This window comes from Pristiophorus japonicus, unplaced genomic scaffold, assembly GCF_044704955.1.
Source record: "Pristiophorus japonicus isolate sPriJap1 unplaced genomic scaffold, sPriJap1.hap1 HAP1_SCAFFOLD_1368, whole genome shotgun sequence".
NCBI lineage: Eukaryota > Metazoa > Chordata > Chondrichthyes > Pristiophoridae > Pristiophorus > Pristiophorus japonicus.
In genome coordinates this window covers 29,164-56,364 of record NW_027251038.1, presented here as the reverse complement: position 1 = coordinate 56,364, position 27,201 = coordinate 29,164, and the positions used below count along the sequence as shown (strand labels likewise).

General features: G+C 52.3%; 1 protein-coding gene across 1 annotated transcript; it reads right to left on the bottom strand.

Annotated features, from left to right (window-relative positions):
* Positions 1-448: 448 nt before the first annotated feature.
* Positions 449-27,201, bottom strand: LOC139242552 (complement C1s subcomponent-like; the record flags this gene model as incomplete). Its single annotated transcript, XM_070870411.1, has 7 exons — positions 449-1,279; positions 6,526-6,603; positions 8,541-8,660; positions 11,166-11,253; positions 14,346-14,458; positions 24,241-24,388; positions 27,005-27,201. Coding segments are annotated over 7 exons (1,535 nt in total), but the record flags the coding sequence as incomplete, so codon positions are not given.

Sequence of the window (27,201 nt, the reverse complement as noted above, 5' to 3'; positions counted from 1 at the left end):
CTGCGCCCCTGTTTGCGTGACAGCAATTAAACTCTGATTGGCCTGCGCCCCTGTTTGCGTGACAGCAATTAAACTCTGATTGACCTGCGTCCCTGTTTGCGTGACAGCAATTAAACTCTGATTGACCTGCGCCCGTGTTTACTTAACAATTAAACTCTAGTTCACCTGAGCCCGAGTTTACTTAACAGCAATTAAACACTATTTGACCGAAGCCCGTGTTGGCTCAACAGCAATTAACCTCTGATTGACCTGTGCCCATGGTTACTTAGCAGCGACTGCTAATTGTTTGTCCAATAAAGGCATCGGGCGACTAGGTCACCTGACAAGTTCCTGTGTCCAGAGCCATGTTGTAAGTGTGTGTGTGTGTGTGTGTGTGTGATGTCGCAGAGAACATATCACATTTGGCGACGAGGAACGGGACAACTGCAAGGCCCACGGAATGACATTTTATTGCAGGAGGAACAACACCGCCATGGATCGAGCCGCCGTTACGCGCGTGTCTCCTCGTCCTCCCAGCTCCCGTGTTCCCGCATGGTCTTCACAATCCAGGCCAGGTACCGGCCCACGTGTGTGTACACCCCGTAGCTGCCGCACTGCTGGGGCCCGAAGGACACGATGCCCCTCACCACGTGGCGGCTGGGGTGGCGGAGGTCCCGCAAGACGAAGGGCCCCCCGCTGTCGCCCTGGCAGGAGTCGGTGCCTGGCTGACCGGCGCAGACCATGTTGTCCGTGAACCTTGGCCTCTTTCCCCGGTAGTCCAGGCCTCTGCACTTGTCCATGCCCACCACGGGCACCTCGGCGTACTGCAGGAAGATGGGCCGGTCGCGCACCTCTGTCTTGCCCCACCCGGTGATGTAGCCCAGTCTCCCCGCCCGCAGCGGGCTGGTTTCACCGGCGGCGGGCAGGCAGACAGGAGACAGGTTGGCGCCCAGCTTGGCCCTCGCCCGCAACTTGACCAACGCCACATCGTGCTCGAAGTTGGGCTCGCTGCCGTCGGCCTGTGGCCTGTAGTTCGGGTGCAGGAAGGCGTCCTCCACGGGCAAGGCCTTCTCCGGCGACAGGCCCTGCAAGTTGACGATGCCGCCGTGAACCGTGGTTTGCCGCGAGCCGTCGAAGAGGTGGGCCGCCGTCAGGATCCAGCCGTCGGACACCAGCGCCCCTCCGCCCACCTTCCCGTCGTACGTACGCAGCCGCACCTGCCAGGGAAAGTACCCCAGCCGCGCCGGCTTGCCGCCGAAGACACGCCCCGTGTCGTCGGAGATGGCCGTGCGCCCGCACACTGCGGAAAAGGCGGAAAAGTCAACAACAACTTCGTATTTGTACAGCGCCCGCAACGTCCCCAGGCGTCCCCCACGGGAATGTTAGGTGGTTAACAAAAAAAACACAACGGCTGGTGAGCGGCTGATCAATACGGCGTCGCCAAACTAGCCAGCCGTTCCGCGGGTCAATTCAACTCTAATTGACCTGCGCCCGTGTTTAATTAACAGCAATTAAACTCTGATTGACCTGCACCCGTGTTTGCGTGACAGCAATTAAACTCTGATTGACCTGCGCCCGTGTTTAATTAACAGCAATTAAACTCTGATTGACCTACGCCCGTGTTTGCGTGACAGCAATTAAACTCTGATTGACCTGCGCCCGTGCTTACTGAACAGCAATTAAACTCCGATTGACCAACGCGCGTGTTTGCGTAACAGCAATTAAACTCTGATTGACCTGCGCCCGTGTTTGCGTAACAGCAATTAAACTCCGATTGACCAATGCGCGTGTTTGCGTAACAGCAATTAAACTCTGATTGACCTGCGCCCGTGTTTGCGTAACAGCAATTAAACTCTGATTAACCTGCGCCCGTGTTTGCTTAACAGCAATTAAACTCTGATTGACCTGCGGCAGAATTTACTGAACAGCAATTTGAGTACGGGGCAGGGAGGTGTTGCTACAGTTGTACAGGGCCTTGGTGAGGCCACACCTGGAATATTGTGTTCAGTTCTGGTCTCCTAACTTGAGGAAGGACATTCTTGCTATTGAGGGAGTGCAGCGAAGGTTCACCAGACTGATTCCCGGGATGGCGGGACTGACATATCAAGAAAGACTGGATCAACTGGGCTTGTATTCACTGGAGTTCAGAAGAATGAGAGGGGACCTCATAGAAACGTTTAAAATTCTGACGGGACTGGACAGGTTAGATGCAGGAAGAATGTTCCCAATGTTGGGGAAGTCCAGAACCAGGGGTCACAGTCTAAGGATACGGGGGAAGCCATTTAGGACCGAGATGAGGAGAAACTTCTTCACCCAGAGAGTGGTGAACCTGTGGAATTCTCTACCACAGAAAGTAGTTGAGGCCAATTCACTAAATATATTCAAAAGGGAGTTAGATGTGGCCCTTACGGCTGAAGGGATCAGGGGGTATGGCGAGAAAGCAGGAATGGGGTACTGAAGTTGCAAGTTCTGCCATGAACTCATTGAATGGCGGTGCAGGCTCGAAGGGCCGAATGGCCTACTCCTGCACCTATTTTAGATGTTTCTATGTAACTCTGATTGACCTGCGCCCGTGTTTACTGAACAGCAATTAAACACCAATTGACCTCAGCCCATGTTTACTTAACAGCAATTAAACTCTGCTTTACCTGCGCCCGTGTTTACTGAACAGCACTTAATCTCTGATTGACCTCAGCCCATGTTTACTTAACAGCAATTAATCTCTGCTTTACCCGCGCCAGTGTTTACTGAACAGCAATTAAACTCTGAGTGACCTCAGCCCATGTTTACTTAACAACAACAAAAATTTGTATTTTTTTGCACCCTTATCGTTGTGAAACATCCCAAGGTTCTTCACAGGAATGCCTTTGGACAAAAAATTGTCACCGAGCCACAGAGGGCTCTATTCCCTCCCACCTCCCTCAACGTTTATCTGTCCCACCCTCCCCTTCCCTCAACGTCTATCTGTCCCACCCTCCCCTTCCCTCAACGTCTATCTGTCCCACCCTCCCCTTCCCTCAACGTCTATCTGTCCCACCCTCCCCTTCCCTCAACGTCTATCTGTCCCTCCCTCCCCTTCCCTCAACGTCTATCTGTCCCACCCTCCCCCTTCCCTCAACATATATCTGCCCCACCTGAGACAGGGTCTGTGTCTCTCGTATTGGGCCGTTCAGCCACCCGAGGAATCGCTTTTAGAGTGGGAGCAAGTCTTCCCTCGATTCCGAGGGACTGCGTGTGATAACGACGTTTATAACCTGATTAAAACACGGGAAAAAAACTCACCCACCCCCCCCAAAAAAAATAGTTTTCTTAAGCATGTCGACTAATTTTAAATCGGTGAGGTCATTTATTTATTGATTACGCTGCGTTTGGGTGTTTTTGGGGGTTATTCTCATTGATAGACTCATTGTTTAACTAATTTACTGGAATTCTTTGAGGATATATCGAGCATGGTGGATAGAGGTGTACTGATGGATGTGGTGTATTTAGATTTCCAAAAGGCATTCGATAAGGTGCCACACAAAAGGTTACTGCAGAAGATAAAGGTACGCGGAGTCAGTGGAAATGTATTAGCATGGAGAGAGAATCGGCTGGCTAACAGAAAGCAGAGAGTCGGGATAAATGGGTCCTTTTCGGGTTGGAAATCGGTGGTTAGTGGTGTGCCACAGGGATCGGTGCTGGGACCACAACTGTTTACAATATACATAGATGACCTGGAAGAGGGGACAGAGTGCAGTGTAACAAAATTTGCAGATGACACAAAGATTAGTGGGAAAGCGGGTTGTGTAGAGGACACAGAGAGGCTGCAAAGAGATTTAAATAGGTTAAGCGAATGGGCTAAGGTTTGGCAAATGGAATACAATGTCGGAAAGTGTGAGGTCATCCACCTTGGGGAAAAAAACAGTAAAAGGGAATATTATTTGAATGGGGAGAAATTACAACATGCTGCGGTGCAGAGGGACCTGGGGGTCCTTGTGCATGGATCCCAAAAGGTTAGTTTGCAGGTGCAGAAGGTAATCAGGAAGGTGAATGGGATGTTGGTCTTCATTGCGAGAGGGATGGAGTACAAAAGCAGGGAGGTCCTGCTGCAACTGTACAGGGTATTGGTGAGGCCACACCTGGAGTACTGCGTGCAGTTTTGGTCACCTTACTTAAGGAAGGATATACCGGCTTTGGAGGGGGTACAGAGACGATTCACTCGGCTGATTCCGGAGATGAGGGGGTTACCTTATGATGATAGATTGAGTAGACTGGGTCTTTACTCGTTGGAGTTCAGAAGGATGAGGGGTGATCTTATAGAAACATTTAAAATAATGAAAGGGATAGACAGGATAGAGGCAGAGAGGTTGTTTCCACTGGTCGGGGAGACTAGAACTAGGGGGCACAGCCTCAAAATACTGGGGGAGACAATTTAAAACCGAGTTGAGAAGGAATTTCTTCTCCCAGAGGGTTGTGAATCTGTGGAATTCTCTGCCCAAGGAAGCAGTTGAGGCTAGCTCATTGAATGTATTCAAGTCACAGATAGATAGATGTTTAACCAATAAGGGAATTAAGGGTTACGGGGAGCGGGCGGGTAAGTGGAGCTGAGTCCACGGCCAGATCAGCCATGATCTTGTTGAATGGCGGAGCAGGCTCGAGGGGCTCGATGGCCTACTCCTGTTCCTAATCCTTATGTTCTTATGTTATGTTCTTATAGTAACAGGAACCCGTACAGACAGAGAAGTTTACAGCACAGAAGGAGGCCATTCCGGCCCATCGTGTCCTGCACCGGCCGACAAAGAGCCGCAGGGCCCTGGGTCAGAAGCCCTGAAGGTTACACATAAACCCACGAACAATGACGGAAAGGCAAAGAGCACCCGGCCCAACCAGTCCGCCCCACACTCAACTGCGACACCCCTCACACTGAAACATTCTACACTCCACCCCAACCGGAGTCACGGGATCTCCTGGGAGAGGCAAAAACCAGATAGAAACCCAGGCCCATTTGGGGAGAGAAAGAAATCTGGGAAAATTCCTCTCCGACCCATCCAGGCGATCAACACCGGTCCAGGAGGTCACCCCCTGGCCGTATTCGATTCCCTGCTGTACTTACCGTTATATCTGCTCCGTCCAACGAAAGGTCACCCAGTCTGACCCCAATGACCAGCTCGAGGTCCGTAACCCTGCAGGTCACTGCACTTCAAGTGTCCGTCCAACCATCTCGTAAAAGTGCCGAGGGTTTCTGAATCCACCACTCTTCCAGGCAGCGAGTTCCAGAACCCCCACAACCCTCTGCGTAAAGAAACCCCCCCCCTCCCTCAAACCCCCCTCGAAACCGACCACCAAGCACCCGCTTTTATCAGTGAGAAGGCTGCGTAGTGATTGGTGGACCTGGGCCCACGTGATCTCCCCGTGGGTTCCGCGGCAAATCTCGGCCTCCGACCACGTTCCCCGATTCCCCCCCGGGGCCGGCAGGTACTTTCGTAGGTTCCATTCCCCCACCCCCCCGGAACATTCCGTCCCCTATCGTAGCTACGATTCTACGCGATTCTGCTTATCGTAAGAAATAGGAGCAGGAGTGGGCCATTCGGCCCCTCGAGCCTGCTCCGCCATTTAATACCATCATGGCTGATCCGATCATGGACACAGCTCCACTTCCCTGCCCGCCCCCTTATCCCCTTATCGGTTAAGGAACTGTCTATCTCTGCCTTAAATATATTCAATGTCCCGGCTCCCACAGCTCTCTGAGGCAGCGAGTTCCACAGATTTACAACCCTCCGAGAGAAGGAATTCCTCCTCATCTCAGTTTTAAATGGGCGGCCCCCTTATTCTAAGACCATGCCTCCTAGTTCTAGTCTCCCCCATCAGTGGGAACATCCTCTCTGCATCCACCTTGTCGAGCCCCCTCATAATCTGATACGTTTCGATAAGATCACCTCTCATTCTTCTGAACTCCAATGAGTAGAGGCCCAACCTCCTCAACCTTTCCTCATAAGTCAACCCCCTCATCCCCGGAATCAACCGAGTGAACCTTCTCTGAACTGCCTCCAAAGCCAAGTATATCCTTTCATAAATACGGAGAGCAGAACTGTGCACGCAGTACTCCAGGTGTGGCCTCACCAATACCCTGTGTAACTGGAGCAAGACTTCCCTGCTTTTATACTCCATCCCCTTTGCAATAAAGGCCCAGATACCATTGGCCCTTCCTGATCACTTGCTGTACCTGCAGACTAACCTTTTGTGTTTCATGTACAAGTAACCCCCAGGTCCCGCTGTACTGCCGCACTTTGCAATCTTTCTCCATTTAAATAATAACTTGCTCTTTGATTTTTTTTCTGCCAAAGTGCATGACCTCACACTTTCCCACATTATACTCCATCGGACAAATTTGTCCCACTCACTGAGCCTGTCTGTGTCCTTTTGCAGGTGTTTTGTGACCTCCTCACACATTGCTTTTCCTCCCATCTTTGTATCATCAGTAAACCTGGCTCCGTTACACTCAGTCCCTTCTTCCAAGTGGTTAATATAGATTGTAAATAGCTTATCAGGCCCGTGGCAAACATTTACCTGGCTTGCAATTCGGTAAGGTTCCATCGCTGGTCCCAACAGCAACCCAATCAGCTGTTGCCGCGCATTCGAAGATTGCTGGTGGGGACAAAATGCATGGAGGGAGAGAGTTATCAGTTCGAGAGATCATCGAAACATAGAAAATAGGTGCAGGAGTCGGCCATTCGGCCCCTCGAGCCTGCACCGCCATTCGATATGATCATGGGCTGACCCTGGACCTCAACACCATATTCCCGCTTTCTCCCCAGACCCCTTGATGCCTTTTGTGTCTAGAAACCTATCTATCTCCCTCTTAAATATATTCAGTGACTTGGCCCCCACGGCCTTCTGTGGTGGAGAATTCCACAGGTTCACCACCCTCTGAGTGAAGACATTTCTCCTCATCTCCTCCTAAATATCCTACCCCCGTATCCTGAGACTGTGACCCCTTGTTCTAGACTTCCCAGCCCCCGGGGAAACACCCTCCCCACATCCAGTCTGTCCAAACTCTGTCAGAATTTAATACCTTTCAATGAGATCCCCTCTCATTGTTCTAAACTCCAGTGAATACAGGCCCAGTCCACCCAATCTCTCCTCGTACCACAGTCCTGCCCTCCCAGGAATCAGTCTGGTGAACCTTCGCTGCACTCCCTCTGTGGCAAGTGTATCCTTCCTTAGGTAAGGAGACCAGAACTGCTCACAATACTCCAGGTGTGGTCTCACCAAGGCCCTGTGTAACTGGAGTAAGACCTCCTTGCTCCTGTACACAAAGCCTCTCGCAATGAAGGCCAACATACCATTGGCCTTCCCTCACTGTCTGCTGCACCATGTTTGTTTTCACTGACTGGTGTACAAGGCCACCCAGGTCCCTCTGTACCTCCACACTTCCCGAGCCGTCGCCCTTTCAATAACACTTTGTCCTTGTGTTTTTCCTGCCAAAGTGGATCACTTCACAGTTACCCACGCTAAACTGCATTGGCCATGTGTTTGCCCACTCACTCAGCCGATCTCAATCGCCTCGCAGTGTCTCTGCATCCTCCTCACAGCTCACAATCTCGCCTCGTTTTGTGTCGTCGGCAAACTTGGAAATATTACACTGGGTTCCCTCATCCAAATCAGTTCGAGAAACATAGAAACACTGACAATAGGTGCAGGAGTAGGCCATTCGGCCCTTCGAGCCTGCACCGCCATTCAATGAGTTCATGGCTGAACATGCAACTTCAGTACCCCATTCCTGCTTTCTCGCCATACCCCTTGATCCCCCGAGTAGTAAGGACTTCATCTAACTCCTTTTTGAATATATTTAGTGAATTGGCCTCAACAACTTTCTGTGGTAGAGAATTCCACAGGTTCCCCACTCTCTGGGTGAAGAAGTTTCTCCTCATCTCGGTCCTAAATGGCTTACCCCTTATCCTCAGACTGTGTGTCCCCTGGTTCTGGACTTCCCCAACATCGGGAACACTCTTCCTGCATCTAACCTGCCTGAACCCGTCAGAATTTTAAACGTTTCCATGAGATCCCCTCTCATTCTTCTGAACTCCAGTGAATACAAGCCCAGTTGATCCAATCTTTCTTGATAGGTCAGTCCCGCCATCCCCGGGAATCAGTCTGGTGAACCTTCGCTGCACTCCCTCAATAGCAAGAATGTCCTTCCTCAAGTTAGGAGACCAAAACTGTACACAATACTCCAGGTGTGGCCTCACCAAGGCCCTGTACAACTGTAGCAACACCTCCCTGCCCCTGTACGCAAATCCCCTCGCTATGAAGGCCAACATACCATTTGCTTTCTTCACCGCCTGCTGTACCTGCATGCCAACCTTCAATGACTGATGTACCATGACACGTAGGTCTCGTTGTATCTCCCCTTTTCCTAATCTGTCACCATTCAGATAATAGTCTGTCTCTCTGTTTTTACATTGTGAATATACATTGTGAATAGCTGGGGCCCCAGCACTGATCCCTGTGGTACTCCCACTTGTCGCCGCCCCTAAAAATGACCCGTTTATTCCCACTCTCGTAACCAGTGGGGAGCTCACCGTTTTCTTCCAGCTTGTAGTACGGTTCGTCACAGCTGTACGTGTTGAGGAACTGGTAAACAGTCGAGGTAACGTTTCGCTTTCCGTTCCTGAGCGCCATGGGATTCCCACAGTCCACAGCTGTGAAAGGGAGAGAGTCGAGTGGGAACGTGGAGAACGCCATGAGATGCCACTTTCGTCAGAACATCAGAAACAGGAGCAGGAGTCGGCCATTCGGCCCCTCGAGCCTGCTCCGCCATTTAATACCATCATGGCTGATCCCATCATGGACACAGCTCCACTTCCCTGCCCGCCCCCTTATCCCCTTATCGGTTCAGGAACTGTCTATCTCTGTCTTAAATATATTCAATGTCCCGGCTTCCACAGCTCTCTGAGGCAGCGAGTTCCACAGATTTACAACCCTCTGAGAGAAGGAATTCCTCCTCATCTCAGTTTTAAATGGGCGGCCCATTATTCTAAGACCATGCCCCCTAGTTCTAGTCTCCCCCATCAGTGGGAACATCCTCTCTGCATCCACCTTGTCGAGCCCCCTCATAATCTGATACGTTTCGATAAGATCACCTCTCATTCTTCTGAACTCCAATGAGTAGAGGCCCAACCTCCTCAACCTTTCCTCATAAGTCAACCCCCTCATCCCCGGAATCAACCGAGTGAACCTTCTCTGAACTGCCTCCAAAGCAAAGTATCTCCTTTCGTAAATACAGAGACCAGAACTGTACACGCAGTACTCCAGGTGTGGCCTCACCAATACCCTGTGTAACTGGAGCAAGACTTCCCTGCTTTTATACTCCATCCCCTTTGCAATAAAGGCCCAGATACCATTGGCCTTCCTGATCACTTGCTGTACCTGCAGACTAACCTTTTGTGTTTCATGTACAAGTAACCCCCAGGTCCCGCTGTACTGCGGCACTTTGCAATCTTTCTCCATTTAAATAATAACTTGCTCTTTGATTTTTTTCTGCCAAAGTGCATGACCTCACACTTTCCCACATTATACTCCATCTGACAAACCTTTGCCCACTCACTGAGCCTGTCTGTGTCCTTTTGCAGATTTTTTGTGACCTCCTCACACATTGCTTTTCCTCCCATCTTTGTATCGTCAGTAAACTTGTCTACGTTACACTCAGTCCCTTCTTCCAAGTGGTTAATATAGATTGTAAATAGTTGGGGTTCCAGCACTGATCCCTGCGGCACCCCACTAGTTACTGGTTGCCCACCGGACAATGACCCATTTATCCCGACTCTCTGTTTTCTGCCAGTTAGCCCAATCCTCCATCCACGCTAATATATTATGTGGCCAGGTTAGCACTGTGCGAGCACCTTTACCACACGGACTGCAGCGATTCAAGAAGGCAGCTCAGCCCCACGTTCTCGAGGGCCGATATGGATGGGCAACGAAGGCTGATGATCTCAAATGTGACCAATTCATCGCCAACCAACCGCACGACAAGGGGATAGTTGTGGTGGGCACAGAAACCCTCAGCACATTTCAGAGATGGTTGGACAGACCCTAGCAGTGACGTAACCTGCAGGGTTACGGACCGAGAGCTGGTAATTTGGGATCAGACTGGATGGCCTCATGTTGGCCGGTGCAGATACGATGGTTCAGTGCTGCAGGGAATCGAATACGGCCAGGGTGATCTCCTGGACTAGTGTGGATAGAAACATAGAAACATAGACAATAGGTTCAGGAGTGGGCCATTCGGCCCTTCGAGCCTGCACCACCATTCAATAAGATCATGGCTGATCATTCCCTCAGTACCCCTTTCCTGCTTTCTCTCCATACCCCTTGATCCCTTTAGCTGTAAGGGCCACATCTAACTCCCTCTGGAATATATTTAGTGAATTGGCCTCAACAACTCTCTGCGGCAGGGAATTCCACAGGTTCACCACTCTCTGAGTGAAGAAGTTTCTCCTCATCTCAGTCCTAAATGGCTTACCCCTTATCCTTAGACTGTGTCCCCTGGTTCTGGACTTTGCCCAACATCGGGAACATTCTTCCTGCATCTAACCTGGCTAACCCCGTCAGAATTTTATATGTTTCTATGAGATCCCCTCTCATCCTTCTAAACTCCAGTGAATAAAGGCCCAGTTGATCCAGTCTCTCCTCATATGTCAGTCCAGCCATCCCAGGAATCAGTCTGGTGAACCTTCGCTGCACTCCCTCAATAGCAAGAACGTCCTTCCTCAGATTAGGAGACCAAAACTGTACACAATACTCCAGGTGAGGCCTCACCAAGGCCCTGTACAACTGTAGCAACACCTCCCTGCCCCTGTATTCAAATCCCCTCGCTATGAAAGCTAACATACCATTTGCCTTCTTCACCGCCTGCTGTACCTGCATGCCAACCTTCAATGACTGATGTACCATGACCCCCAGGTCTCGTTGCACCTTCCCTTTTCCTAATCTGTCACCATTCAGATAATAATCTACCTTCCTGTTTTTGCCACCAATGTGGATAACCTCACATTTATCCACATTAAACTGCATCTGCCACGCGCTTGCCCAGATTTTTTTTCTCTCCCTCAATTGGCCCGGGTTTCTATCTGGTTTTTTGCCTCTCCCAGGAGATTCCATGGCTCCCTTCAGCCCTGCAAGTTTCTCTGTTTCTCTGTCTCACTTACGCCTGCAGGAATACCAGGAGCTATTCCAAGTTCCATCCTTCTGACAATGCACCATGGCTGAATCGATGTACTGATTCCGAACGTTGTCCTGCGGGCAGAAGAGTTGAGGAAAACGGTTCAAAACCAAAGAATTGTCAAAGGCAGCGCGGAAGGCAGGTTAAGTGACTGCAAAGACTTGCGTTTGTATAGCCCCTTGCATGACCACCGCACGTCTCAGAGCGTTTGGCAGCCAACGAATTACTTTTGGGGAGTGCGGTCGCTGTTGTATTGTGGGAAACAGGGCGGCCAATTTGCGCACAGCAAGCTCCCACAAACAGCGATGTGAGAATGACCCCGGATAATGTTTTTTGTGATGTTGATCGAGGGATAAATATTGGCCCCAGGACACCGGGGAAAATTCCCCCCTGCCCTTCAAAAGACTGGCCCCGGGATCTTTGACATCCACCGAAGAGACGGAGCCTCGGTTTAATGTCTCATCCGAAAGACGGCCCCTCCGACAGTGCAGCACTCCCTCAGTACTGCCCCTCCGACAGTGCGGCACTCCCTCAGTACTGCCCCTCCGACAGTGCAGCACTCCCTCAGTACTGCCCCTCCGACAGTGCAGCACTCCCTCAGTACTGCCCCTCCGACAGTGCGGCGCTCCCTCAGTACTGCCCCTCCGACAGTGCAGCATTCCCTCAGTACTGCCCCTCCGACAGTGCGGCGCTCCCTCAGTACTGCCCCTCCGACAGTGCGGCACTCCCTCGGTACTGCACTGGGAGTGTCGGCCTGGCTATTTTTGTGATCGAGTCCCTGGGGTGGGACTGAAACCCACAGTTTCCTGACTCAGAGGCCAGTGTACCACCCAGTGAGGCTTGACTGACACAGACGCAACAATAAGGTCGCAGGTGGAGAATAATGTGGGGAAAAGGTGAGCTCATGAATTTTCGTCGGCTGAAGAGAAAAACAGAAATGTTCTGACGATGAGAAGCTGTTAATTGCTTGAGTATCTCGTACTGTGCAGTCTGAACTCTGAGAGTTAGCAGGCAATGAGGAAGGCAAAATGCTCTGTTGTGCTTTCTCGTAAAGAGGGTTGCAGTCTCGGTGTAAGAGAGACTTGCGGCAGTTGTACAGGGTATTGGTGAGGCCGCACCTGGAGTACTGCGTGCAGTTTTGGTCACCTTACTTAAGGAAGGATATACTGGCTTTGGAGGGGTACAGAGACGATTCACTAGGCTGGTTCCGGAGATGAGGGGGTTACCTTATGATGATAGATTGAGTAGACTGGGTCTTTACTCGTTGGAGTTCAGAAGGATGAGGGGTGATCTTATAGAAACATTTACAATAATGAAAGGGATAGACAAGATAGAGGCAGAGAGGTTGTTTCCACTGGTCGGGGAGACTAGAACTAGGGGGCACAGCCTCAAAATACGGGGGAGCCAATTTAAAACCGAGTTGAGAAGGAATTTCTTCTCCCAGAGGGTTGTGAATCTGTGGAATTCTCTGCCCAGGGAAGCAGTTGAGGCTAGCTCATTGAATGTATTCAAGTCACAGATAGATAGATGTTTAACCAATAAGGGAATTAAGGGTTACGGGGAGCGGGCGGGTAAGTGGAGCTGAGTCCACGGCCAGATCAGCCATGATCTTGTTGAATGGCGGAGCAGGCTCGAGGGGCTAGATGGCCTCCTCCTGTTCCTAATTCTTATGTTCTTCAGTTCTATACTTGCTTTGGAGATTCACCGGAGGTTCAGCAGATTGATTGCTGGGACGAGAGGGCTGTCTTATGATGAAAGATTGTGTAACATAGAAACACAGACAATAGGTTCAGGAGTCGGCCATTCGGCCCTTCGAGCCTGCACCACCATTCAATAAGATCATGGCTGATCATTCCCTCAGTACCCCTTTCCTGCTTTCTCTCCATACCCCTTGATCCCTTTAGCCGTAAGGGCCACATCTAACTCCCTCTGGAATATATCCAATGAACTGGTCCCAACAACTCTCTGTGGTAGAGAATTCCACAGGTTCACCACTCTCTGGGTGAAGAAGTTTCTCCTCATCTCGGTCCTAAATGGCTTACCCCTTATCCTTAGACTGTGTCCCTGGTTCTGGACTTCCCCAACATCGGGAACATTCTTCCTGCATCTAACCTGTCCAGTCCCATCAGAATTTCAAACGTTTCTATGAGATCCCCTCTCATCATTCTGAACTCCAGTGAATACAAGCCCAGTTGATCCAGTCTTTCTTGATAGGTCAGTCCTGCCATCCCGGGAATCAGTCTGGTGAACCTTCGCTGCAGTCTCTCAATAGCAAGAATGTCCTTCCTCAGGTTAGGAGACCAAAACTGAACACAATATTCCAGGTGTGGCCTCACCAAGGCCCTGTACAACTGTAGCAACACCTCCCTGCCCCTGTACTCAAATCCCCTCGCTATGAAGGCCAACATGTCATTTGCTTTCTTCACCGCCTGCTGTACCTGCATGCCAACCTTCAATGACTGATGTACCATGACACCCAGGTCTCGTTGCACCTTCCCTTTTCCTAATCTGTCACCATTCAGATAATAGTCTGTCTCTCTGTTTTTACCACCAAAGTGGATAACCTCACATTTATCCACATTATACTGCATCTGCCATGCATTTGCCCACTCACCTAACCTATCCAAGTCACTCTGCAGCCTCACAGCATCCTCCTCACACTGCCATCCAACTTAGTGTCATCCGCAAATTTGGAGATACTACATTTAATCCCCTCGTCTAAATCATTAATGTACAGTGTAAACAGCTGGGGCCCCAGCACAGAACCCTGCGGTACCCCACTAGTCACTGCCTGCCATTCTGAAAAGTCCCCATTTACTCCTAATCTTTGCTTCCTGTCTGACAACCAGTTCTCAATCCATGTCAGCACACTACCCCCAATCCCATGTGCTTTAACTTTACACATTAATCTCTTGTGTGGGACCTTGTCGAAAGCCTTCTGAAAGTCCAAATATACCACATCAACTGGTTCTCCCTTGTCCACTCCACTGGAAATATCCTCAAAAAATTCCAGCAGATTTGTGGAGCGTGATTTCCCTTTCACAAATCCATGCTGACTTGGACCTATCAGGTGAAAGAGCGATGGTTTGTCAGCATTGCCCGAAATTGAGTTGGCCCTCAGAGTTCGAGATCGTTCCCCGAAGAGGTTCACATGAGAAGAACTTACATATAGTTCATATCCACTTTCGCAACGCACTCGAACCGAATCCTTGTAGTCGTAATCCGAGTTCTTTGGCTGCAAGACATTGTGCTCCAAGATCTCGACTGGACACTGTTTGGCTGGACACAAAACATACTTCAACGGGGCAACATTCATTCGATCACAACACCGCACAGCGCAGTATGACTCAACTCGCTTATCACCACCCTCCGAAACATCGCCCATCTCCGGCTCCCTCCCTCAGCTCATCTACTGCTGAAACTCTCACCCCTGCCTCTCTCCCCTCCAGACTCGACTGTTCCAAAGCACTGCGCTCCTGGCCGGCCTCCCACGTTCTACCCGACGTAAACTCGAGGTGATCCGAAACTCGGCTGTTCACCCCGTGTCCTAACTCACACCCAGTCCCACTCACCCATCACCCCCTGTGTCCCGTGTCCCAACTCACACCCAGTCCCACTCACCCATCACCCACTGTGCCCCGTGTCCTAACTCACACCGAGTCCCACTCACCCATCACCCGCTGTGCCCCGTGTCCTAACTCACACCCAGTCCCACTCACCCATCACCCCCTGTGCCCCGTGTCCTAACTCACACCCAGTCCCACTAACCCATCACCCGCTGTGCCCCGTGTCCTAACTCACACCCAGTCCCACTCACCCATCACCCCCTGTGCTCACTGACCCCGTGTCCTAACTCACACCCAGTCCCACTCACCCATCACCCCCTGTGCTCACTGACCCCGTGTCCTAACTTACACCCAGTCCCGCTCACCCATCACCCCCTGTGCTCACTGACCCCTTGTCCTAACTCACACCCAGTCCCACTCACCCATCACCCCCTGTGTTCACTGACCCCGTGTCCTAACTCACACCCAGTCCCGCTCACACATCACCCCCTGTGCCCCGTGTCCTAACGCACACCCAGTCCCGCTCACCCATCACCCCCTGTGCTCACTGACCCCGTGTCCTAACTCACACCCAGTCCCACTCACCCATCACCCCCTGTGCTCACTGACCCCGTGTCCTAACTCACACCCAGTCCCACTCACACATCACCCCCTGTGCCCCGTGTCCTAACTCACACCCAGTCCCGCTCACCCATCACCCCCTGTGCTCACTGACCCCGTGTCCTAACTCACACCCAGTCCCACTCATCCATCACCCCCTGTGCTCACTGACCCGTGTCCCAACTCGCACCGAGTCCCGCTCACCCATCACCCGCTGTGCTCACTGCCCCGTGTCCTAACTCACACCCAGTCCCACACACCCATCACCCCCTGTGCTCACTGCCCCGTGTCCTAACTCACACCAAGTCCCACTCACCCATCACCCCCTGTGCTCACTGACCCCGTGTCCTAACTCACACCCAGTCCCACTCATCCATCACCCCCTGTGCTCACTGACCCGTGTCCCAACTCGCACCGAGTCCCGCTCACCCATCACCCACTGTGCTCACTGACCCCGTGTCCTAACTCACACCCAGTCCCACTCACCCATCACCCCCTGTGCTCACTGACCCCGTGTCCTAACTCACACCGAGTCCCACTCACCCATCACCCCCTGTGCCCCGTGTCCTAACTCACACCCAGTCCCACTCACCCATCACCCCCTGTGCCCCGTGTCCCAACTCACACCCAGTCCCACTCACCCATCACCCCCTGTGCTCACTGACCGTGTCCTAACTCACACCCAGTCCCACTCACCCATCACCCCCTGTGCTCACTGACCCGTGTCCCAACTCGCACCGAGTCCCGCTCACCCATCACCCGCTGTGCTCACTGCCCCGTGTCCTAACTCACACCCAGTCCCACACACCCATCACCCCCTGTGCTCACTGACCCCGTGTCCTAACTCACACCCAGTCCCACTCACCCATCACCCGCTGTGCTCACTGACCCCGTGTCCTAACTCACACCCAGTCCCACTCACCCATCACCCCCTGTGCTCACTGACCCCGTGTCCTAACTCACACCCAGTCCCACTCACCCATCACCCCCTGTGCCCCGTGTCCTAACTCACACCCAGTCCCACTCACCCATCACCCCCAGTGCTCACTGACCCCGTGTCCTAACTCACACCGAGTCCCACTCACCCATCACCCCCTGTGCCCCGTGTCCTAACTCACACCGAGTCCCACTCACCCATCACCCCCTGTGCCCCGTGTCCTAACTCACACCCAGTCCCACTCACCCATCACCCCCTGTGCTCACTGACCCCGTGTCCTAACTCACACCCAGTCCCACTCACCCATCACCCGCTGTGCTCACTGACCCCGTGTCCTAACTCACACCCAGTCCCACTCACCCATCACCCCCTGTGCTCACTGACCCCGTGTCCTAACTCACACCCAGTCCCACTCACCCATCACCCCCTGTGCCCCGTGTCCTAACTCACACCCAGTCCCACTCACCCATCACCCCCAGTGCTCACTGACCCCGTGTCCTAACTCACACCGAGTCCCACTCACCCATCACCCCCTGTGCCCCGTGTCCTAACTCACACCCAGTCCCACTCACCCATCACCCCCAGTGCTCACTTACCCCGTGTCCTAACTCACACCGAGTCCCACTCACCCATCACCCCCTGTGCCCCGTGTCCTAACTCACACCCAGTCCCACTCACCCATCACCCCCTGTGCCCCGTGTCCTAACTCACACCCAGTCCCACTCACCCATCACACCCTCCCTATCTCTGTAACCTCCTCCAGCCCCTACACACCTCCCTATCTCTGTAACCCCCTCCAGCCCCTACACCCCTCCCTATCTCTGTAACCACCTCCAGCCCCTACACCCCTCCCTATCTCTGTAACCTTCTCCAGCCCCTACACCCCTCCCTATCTCTGTAACCTCCTCCAGCCCCTACACCCCTCCCTATCTCTGTAACCCCTTCAGCCCCTACACCCCTCCCTATCTCTGTAACCTCCTCCAGCCCCTACACCCCTCCCTATCTCTGTAACCTCCTCCAGCCCCTACACCCCTCCCTATCTCTGTAACCTCCTCCAGCCCCTACACCCCTCCCTATCTCTGTAACCTCCTCCAGCCCCTACACCCCTCCCTATCTCTGTAACCTCCTCCAGCCCCTACATCCCTCCCTATCTCTGTAACCTCCTCCAGCCCCTACACCCCTCCCTATCTCTGTAACCTCCTCCAGCCCCTACACCCCTCCCTATCTCTGTAACCTCCTCCAGCCCCTACACCTCTCCCTCTCTCTGTAACCTCCTCCAGCCCCTACACCCCTCCCTATCTCTGTAACCACCTCCAGCCACTACACCCCTCCCTATCTCTGTAACCTCCTCCAGCCACTACACCCCTCCCTATCTCTGTAACCTCCTCCAGCCACTACACCCCTCCCTATTTCTGGACACAGCTCCACTTCCCTGCCCGCCCCCTTATCGGTTAAGGAACTGTCTATCTCCACCTTAAATATATTCAATGTCCCAGCTTCCACAGCTCTCTGGGGCAGAGAATTCCACAGATTTACAACCCTCTGAGAGAAGGAATTCCTCCTCATCTCAGTTTTAAATGGGCGGCCCCTTATTCTAAGACCATGCCCCCTAGTTCTAGTCTCCTCCATCAGTGGGAACATCCTCTCTGCATCCACCTTGTCGAGCCCCCTCATAATCTGATACGTTTCCATAAGATCACCTCTCATTCTTCTGAATTCCAATGAGTAGAGGCCCAACCTCCTCAACCTTTCCTCATAAGTCAACCCCTCATCCCCGGAATCAACCGAGTGAACCTTCTCTGAACTGCCTCCAAAGCAAAGTGTGTCCTTTCGTAAATACAGAGACCAGAACTGTACACGCAGTACTCCAGGTGTGGCCTCACCAATACCCTGTATAACTGGAGCAAGACTTCCCTGCTTTTATACTCCATCCCCTTTGCAATAAAGGCCCAGATACCATTGGCCCTTCCTGATCACTTGCTGTACCTGCAGACTAACCTTTTGTGTTTCATGTACAAGTAACCCCCAGGTCCCGCTGTACTGCCGCACTTTGCAATCTTTCTCCATTTAAATAATAACTTGCTCTTTGATTCTTTTTCTGCCAAAGTGCATGACCTCCCACTTTCCCACATTATACTCCATCTGACAAATTTGTCCCACTCACTGAGCCTGTCTGTGTCCTTTTGCAGGTTTTTGAGACCTCCTCACACATTGCTTTTCCTCCCATCTTTGTATCATCAGTAAACTTGTCTACGTTACACTCAGTCCCTTCTTCCAAGTGGTTAATATAGATTGTAAATAGCTGGGGCCCCAGCACTGATCCCTGCGGTACACCACTATTTGTCTCAAACCAAATCTGGAAGGGGTTTTTGGCTCTGCTTTGTTGGTCTCAATAAACTAATAGTTTTGGGTTGAGAATAAACCTTTGCGCTGTGCACATGTTGTTCCTGTAAGTCCCAGATTCAAAGTACTTTAGTGAGGACAAGCCAATCAAAACGCTTACATCCTAGACCACCAACGCTGTCTCCGCAAGATCCTGCCAATCCCCCGGGAGGACAGACGCACCAACGTTAGCGTCCTCGACCAGGCCCAACATCCCCAGCATCGAAGCACTGACCACACTCGACCAGCTCCGCTGGGCAGGGCCACATTGTCCGCACGTTCCCCCCCCCAGAGACACGAGACTCCCCAAAGCAAGCGCTCTACTCGGGACTCCTTCCCAGGCAAAACGAGCCAAAGGTGGGCAGAGGGAACGTTATAAGGGACACACCCCTCCCCTGATACAGTGCAACATCCCCCACCCACACCTGGGAGACCCTGGCCCAAAGACCAGTCCGCCCTCAGTGGAGGGAGTGCATCTGGGAGGGCGCTGAGCACCTCGAGTCTCGTCGCCAATTGCGTGCGGAGACCGAGCGCAGGCAGCGGAAGGAGCGTGTGGCAAACCAGTCCCACCCTCCCCTTCCCTCAACGTCTATGTGTCCCTCCCTCCCCCTTCCCTCAACGTCTATCTGTCCCACACTCCCCTTCCCTCAACGTCTATCTGTCCCACCCTCCCCTTCCCTCAACGTCTATCTGTCCCACCCTCACCTTCCCTCAACGTCTATCTGTCCCACCCTCCCCTTCCCTCAACGTCTATCTGTCCCACCCTCCCCTTCCCTCAACCACTGTCTGTCCCACCCTCCCCTTCCCTCAACTTCTATCTGTCCCACCCTCCCCTTCCCTCAACGTCTATCTGTCCCACCCTCGCCCTTCCCTCAACGTCTATCTGTCCCACCCTCCCCCTTCCCTCAACGTCTATCTGTCCCACCCTCCCCTTCCCTCAACGTCTATCTGTCCCACCCTCCCCTTCCCTCAACGTCTATCTGTCCCTCCCTCCCCTTCCCTCAACGTCTATCTGTCCCACCCTCCCCTTCCCTCAACGTCTATCTGTCCCTCCCTCCCCTTCCCTCAACGTCTATCTGTCCCACCCTCCCCTTCCCTCAACGTCTATCTGTCCCACCCTCCCCTTCCCTCAACGTCTATCTGTCCCACCCTCCCCTTCCCTCAACGTCTATCTGTCCCACCCTCCCCTTCCCTCAACGTCTATCTGTCCCACCCTCCCCTTCCCTCAACGTCTATCTGTCCCACCCTCCCCTTCCCTCAACGTCTGTCTATCCCACCCTCCCCTTCCCTCAACGTCTATCTGTCCCACCCTCCCCTTCCCTCAACGTCTATCTGCCCCACCCTCCCCCTTCCCTCAACGTCTATCTGTCCCACCCTCCCCTTCCCTCAACGTCTATCTGTCCCACCCTCCCTTTCCCTCAACGTCTATCTGTCCCACCCTCCCCTTCCCTCAACGTCTATCTGTCCCACCCTCCCCTTCCCTCAACGTCTATCTGTCCCACCCTCCCCTTCCCTCAACGTCTATCTGTCCCACCCTCCCCTTCCCTCAACGTCTATCTGTCCCACCCTCCCCTTCCCTCAACGTCTATCTGTCCCACCCTCCCCTAACACAAAGGGTGTTAATAAAACAAGCCTGAAGGCTTTGTGTCTTAATGCAAGGAGTATCCGCAATAAGGTGGATGAATTAATTGTGCAAATAGATGTTAACAAATATGATGTGATTGGGATTACGGAGACGTGGCTCCAGGATGATCAGGGCTGGGAACTCAACATTCAGGGGTATTCAACATTCAGGAAGGATAGAATAAAAGGAAAAGGAGGTGGGGTAGCATTGCTGGTTAAAGAGGAGATTAATGCAATAGTTAGGAAAGACATTAGCTTGGATGATGTGGAATCTATATGGGTAGAGCTGCAGAACACCAAAGGGCAAAAAACGTTAGTAGGAGTTGTGTACAGACCTCCAAACAGTAATAGGGATGTTGGGGAGGGCATCAAACAGGAAATTAGGGGTGCATGCAATAAAGGTGTAGCAGTTATAATGGGTGACTTTAATATGCACATAGATTGGGATAGCCAAACTGGAAGCAATACGGTGGAGGAGGATTTCCTGGAGTGCATAAGGGATGGTTTTCTAGACCAATATGTTGAGGAACCAACTAGGGGGGAGGCCATCTTAGACTGGGTGTTGTGTAATGAGAGAGGATTAATTAGCAATCTCATTGTGCGAGGCCCCTTGGGGAAGAGTGACCATAATATGGTGGAATTCTGCATTAGGATGGAGAATGAAACAGTAAATTCAGAGACCATGGTCCAGAACTTAAAGAAGGGTAACTTTGAAGGTATGAGGCGAGAATTGGCTAGGATAGATTGGCGAATGATACTTAGGGGGTTGACTGTGGATGGGCAATGGCAGACATTTAGAGACCGCATGGATGAAGTACAACAATTGTACATTCCTGTCTGGCGTAAAAATAAAAAGGGGAAGGTGGCTCAACCGTGGCTATCTAGGGAAATCAGGGATAGTATTAAAGCCAAGGAAGTGGCATACAAATTGGCCAGAAATAGCAGCGAACCTGGGGACTGGGAGAAATTTAGAACTCAGCAGAGGAGGACAAAGGGTTTGATTAGGACAGGGAAAATGGAGTACGAGAAGAAGCTTGCAGGGAACATTAAGGCGGATTGCAAAAGTTTCTATAGGTATGTAAAGAGAAAAAGGTTGGTGAAGACAAACGTAGGTCCCCTGCAGTCAGAATCAGGGGAAGTCATAACGGGGAACAAAGAAATGGCGGATCAATTGAACAAGTACTTTGGTTCGGTATTCACTAAGGAGGATACAAACAACCTTCCGGATATAAAAGGGGTCAGAGGGTCTAGTAAGGAAGAGGAACTGAGGGAAATCTTTATTAGTCGGGAAATTGTGTTGGGGAAATTGATGGGATTGAAGGCAGATAAATCCCCAGGGCCTGATGGCCTGCATCCTAGAGTACTTAAGGAGGTGGCCTTGGAAATAGTGGATGCATTGACAGTCATTTTCCAACATTCCATTGACTCTGGATCAGTTCCTATCGAGTGGAGGGTAGCCAATGTAACCCCACTTTTTAAAAAAGGAGGGAGAGAGAAAACAGGGAATTATAGACCGGTCAGCCTGACCTCAGTAGTGGGTAAAATGATGGAATCAATTATTAAGGATGTCATAGCAGTGCATCTGGAAAATGGTGCCATGATAGGTCCAAGTCAGCATGGATTTGTGAAAGGGAAATCATGCTTGACAAATCTTCTGGAATTTTTTGAGGATGTTTCCAGTAAAGTGGACAAAGGAGAACCAGTTGATGTGGTATATTTGGACTTTCAGAAGGCTTTCGACAAGGTCCCACACAAGAGATTAATGTGCAAAGTTAAAGCACATGGGATTGGGGGTAGTGTGCTGACGTGGATTGAGAACTGGTTGTCAGACAGGAAGCAAAGAGTAGGAGTAAACGGGTACTTTTCAGAATGGCAGGCAGTGACTAGTGGGGTACCGCAGGGTTCTGTGCTGGGGCCCCAGCTGTTTACATTGTACATTAATGATTTAGACGAGGGGATTAAATGCAGTATCTCCAAATTTGCGGATGATACTAAGTTGGGTGGCAGTGTGAGCTGCTAGGAGGATGCTATTAGGCTGCAGAGTGACTTGGATAGGTTAGGTGAGTGGGCAAATGCATGGCAGATGAAGTATAATGTGGATAAATGTGAGGTTATCCACTTTGGTGGTAAAAACAGAGAGACAGACTATTATCTGAATGGTGACAGATTAGGAAAAGGGAAGGTGCAACGAGACCTGGGTGTCATGGTACATCAGTCATTGAAGGTTGGCATGCAGGTACAGCAGGCGGTTAAGAAAGCAAATGGCATGTTGGCCTTCATAGCGAGGGGATTTGAATACAGGGGCAGGGAGGTGTTGCTACAGTTGTACAGGGCCTTGGTGAGGCCACACCTGGAGTATTGTGTACAGTTTTGGTCTCCTAACTTGAGGAAGGACATTCTTGCTATTGAGGGAGTGCAGCGAAGGTTCACCAGACTGATTCCCGGGATGGCGGGACTGACCTATCAAGAAAGATTGGATCAATTGGGCTTGTATTCACTGGAGTTCAGAAGAATGAGAGGGGACCTCATAGAAACGTTTAAAATTCTGACTGGTTTAGACAGGTTAGATGCGGGAAGAATGTTCCCGATGTTGGGGAAGTCACAGTCTGAGGATAAGGGGTAAGCCATTTAGGACCGAGATGAGGAGAAACTTCTTCACCCAGAGAGTGGTGAACCTGTGGAATTCCCTACCACAGAAAGTAGTTGAGGCCAATTCACTAAATATATTCAAAAGGGAGTTAGATGAAGTCCTTACTACTCGGGGGATCAAGGGTTATGGCGAGAAAGCAGGAAGGGGGTACTGAAGTTTCATGTTCAGCCATGAACTCATTGAATGGCGGTGCAGGCTAGAAGGGCTGAATGGCCTGCTCCTGCACCTATTTTCTATGTTTCTATGTTTCTATGTTTCCCTCAACGTCTATCTGTCCCACCCTCCCCTTCCCTCAACGTCTATCTGTCCCACCCTCCCCTTCCCTCAACGTCTATCTGTCCCACCCTCCCCTTCCCTCAACGTCTATCTGTCCCACCCTCCCCTTCCCTCAACGTCTATCTGTCCCACCCTCCCCCTTCCCTCAACGTCTATCTGTCCCACCCTCCCCTTTTCCTCGACGTCTATCTGTCCCACCCTCCCCTTCCCTCAACGTCGATCTGTCCCTCCCTCCCCCTTCCCTCAACGTCTATCTGTCCCACCCTCCCCTTCCCTCAACGTCTATCTGTCCCACCCTCCCCTTCCCTCAACGTCTATCTGTCCCACCCTCCCCTTCCCTCAACGTCTATCTGTCCCACCCTCCCCTTCCCTCAACGTCTATCTGTCCCACCCTCCCCTTCCCTCAACGTCTATCTGTCCCACCCTCCCCTTCCCTCAACGTCTATCTGTCCCACCCTCCCCTTCCCTCAACGTCTATCTGTCCCACCCTCCCCTTCCCTCAACGTCTATCTGTCCCACCCTCCCCTTCCCTCAACGTCTATCTGTCCCACCCTCCCCTTCCCTCAACGTCTATCTGTCCCACCCTCCCCTTCCCTCAATGTCCATCTGTCCCACCCTCCCCTTCCCTCAACATCTATCTGTCCCACCTTCCCCTTTCCCTCAACGTCTATCTGTCCCACCCTCCCCTTCCCTCAACGTCTATCTGTCCCACCCTTCCCTTTCCCTCAACGTCTATCTGTCCCACCCTCCCCTTCCCTCAACGTCTATCTGTCCCACCCTTCCCTTCCCTCAACGTCTATCTGTCCCACCCTGTGACAGGGACTGTGGCTCCCCGTATTGGGCTGTTCAGCCACCGAAGGACTCGTGTTCAGAATGGAAGCGAGTCTTCCTCGGTTCCGAGGGACTGTAGGATGCTGATATTCTCGCAGCTCACTATCCCACTGAGCTTTGTATGTAGTGGCCTTGGATTTAGCGTGGAGAGGCGACACGGGAAGTTCATTGCCGTCTGATCTTTCTGACGTGTTACCTGTTGAACTGTACATTATTTTCCAACCCGTTCCCTCGCTCTCTCCGTTGGTGCTGAAATGTATCTCCACCACGTTCGACAAGTGATCACGTATGACGGGCGCTCGGTTTCCGCAGAAGGGCCCGTATTCCTTCTGTCCGGATGTGATCTGGGAGTCAGGATAAACCCACGTCATTCATGGGACACAAGAGCACGAGAAATGGGAGCAGGAGCCGGCCATTCGGCCCCTCGAACCTGCTCCGCCATTCAACAAGATCATGGCTGATCCGATCATGGACTCAGGTCCACTTCCCCGCCCGCTCCCCGTAAACCCTTTACTCCCTCATCGGCCAACAATCTCCGCCTAAAGTGACCCAACCTCCACAGCTCTCTGGGGCAGAGAATTCCCCAGAATCACGACCCTCTGAGAGAATTAATTCCTCCCCATCTCTGTCTTAAATGGCCGACCCCTTCTTCTGAGACGGTGACCCCTGGTTCTAGACTTGTCAGCCCGGGGGAAATGTCCTCTCTGGTCAAGCCCCCTCAGAATCTTATACCTTTCAAGGGGGGCTGAATGGGCCTCCACCTGTTCCTGTGTAACAGGCTCGAGGGGCTGAATGGGCCTCCTCCTGTTCCTGTGTAACAGGCTCGAGGGGCTGAATGGGCCTCCTCCTGTTCCTGTGTAACAGGCTCGAGGGACTGAATGGGCCTCCTGTTCCTGTGTAACAGGCTCGAGGGGCTGAATGGGCCTCCACCTGTTCCTGTGTAACAGGCTCGAGGGGCTGAATGGGCCTCCTCCTGTTCCTGTGTAACAGGCTCGAGGGGCTGAATGGGCCTCCTCCTGTTTCTGTGTAACAGGCTCGAGGGGCTGAATGGGCTCCTCCTGTTCCTGTGTAACAGACTCGAGGGGCTGAATGGGCCTCCTCCTGTTCCTGTGTAACAGGCTCGAGGGGCTGAATGGGCCTACTCCTGTTCCTGTGTAACAGGCTCGAGGGGCTGAATGGGCCTCCTCCTGTTCCTGTGTAACAGACTCGAGGGGCTGAATGGGCCTCCTGTTCCTGTGTAACAGACTCGAGGGGCTGAATGGGCCTCCTCCTGTTCCTGTGTAACAGGCTCGAGGGGCTGAATGGGCCTACTCCTGTTCCTGTGTAACAGGCTCGAGGGGCTGAATGGGCCTCCTCCTGTTCCTGTGTAACAGACTCGAGGGGCTGAATGGGCCTCCTCCTGTTCCTGTGTAACAGGCTCGAGGGGCTGAATGGGCCTACTCCTGTTCCTGTGTAACAGGCTCGAGGGGCTGAATGGGCCTCCTCCTGTTCCTGTGTAACAGGCTCGAGGGGCTGAATGGGCCTCCTCCTGTTCCTGTGTAACAGACTCGAGGGGCTGAATGGGCCTCCTCCTGTTCCTGTGTAACAGACTCGAGGGGCTGAATGGGCCTCCTCCTGTTCCTGTGTAACAGACTCGAGGGGCTGAATGGGCCTCCTCCTGTTCCTGTGTAACAGACTCGAGGGGCTGAATGGGCCTCCTCCTGTTCCTGTGTAACAGACTCGAGGGGCTGAATGGGCCTCCTCCTGTTCCTGTGTAACAGACTCGAGGGGCTGAATGGGCCTCCTCCTGTTCCTGTGTAACAGGCTCGAGGGGCTGAATGGGCCTACTCCTGTTCCTGTGTAACAGGCTCGAGGGGCTGAATGGGCCTCCTCCTGTTCCTGTGTAACAGGCTCGAGGGGCTGAATGGGCCTCCTCCTGTTCCTGTGTAACGGGCTCGAGGGGCTGAATGGGCCTCCTGTTCCTGTGTAACAGACTCGAGGGGCTGAATGGGCCTCCTCCTGTTCCTGTGTAACAGGCTCGAGGGGCTGAATGGGCCTCCTCCTGTTCCTGTGTAACAGGCTCGAGGGGCTGAATGGGCCTCCTCCTGTTCCTGTGTAACGGGCTCGAGGGGCTGAATGGGCCTCCTGTTCCTGTGTAACAGACTCGAGGGGCTGAATGGGCCTCCTCCTGTTCCTGTGTAACAGGCTCGAGGGGCTGAATGGGCCTACTCCTGTTCCTGTGTAACAGGCTCGAGGGGCTGAATAGGCCTCCTCCTGTTCCTGTGTAACAGGCTCGAGGGGCTGAATGGGCCTCCTCCTGTTCCTGTGTAACAGACTCGAGGGGCTGAATGGACCTCCTGTTCCTGTGTAACAGACTCGAGGGGCTGAATGGGCCTCCACCTGTTCCTGTGTAACAGGCTCAAGGGGCTGAATGGGCCTCCTCCTGTTCCTGTGTAACAGGCTCGAGGGGCTGAATGGGCCTCCTCCTGTTCCTGTGTAACAGGCTCGAGGGGCTGAATGGGCCTCCTCCTGTTCCTATTCTGCTAAACTCCAATGAGTAGAGGCCCAACCTCCTCAACCTTTCCTCATAAGTCAACCCCCTCATCTCCGGAATCAACCGAGTGAACCTTCTCTGAACTGCCTCCAAAGCAAAGTATATCCTTTCGTAAATACGGAGAGCAGAACTGTGCACGCAGTACTCCAGGTGTGGCCTCACCAATACCCTGTGTAACTGGAGCAAGACTTCCCTGCTTTTATACTCCATCCCCTTTGCAATAAAGGCCCAGATACCATTGGCCCTTCCTGATCACTTGCTGTACCTGCAGACTAACCTTTTGTGTTTCATGTACAAGTAACCCCCAGGTCCCGCTGCACTGCCGCACTTTGTAATCTTTCTCCCTTTCAATCAGAAGCTGTCTCTGGATTATTTTGGCCAAAGTGGAGATTATTAATGGAGCCGGTGCCTTTGAGGGGGGCCCTACCTTTAAGACATCGGCCGTACATTGGCCGAAAGCGTCTCGTTCGATGTTGAAATCGCTGGTGAAATTGAGCATGATCTGGAAGCCCTGCTCAATGCGAATGGTGTAGTGACACTTCGAATTCTCTGCGTAGTGCTCAGGGTAGTTGGGGCTGGTGATGAGGCCCTTGAATCGAGTGAAGATCTCTCCGCTGCATCTCA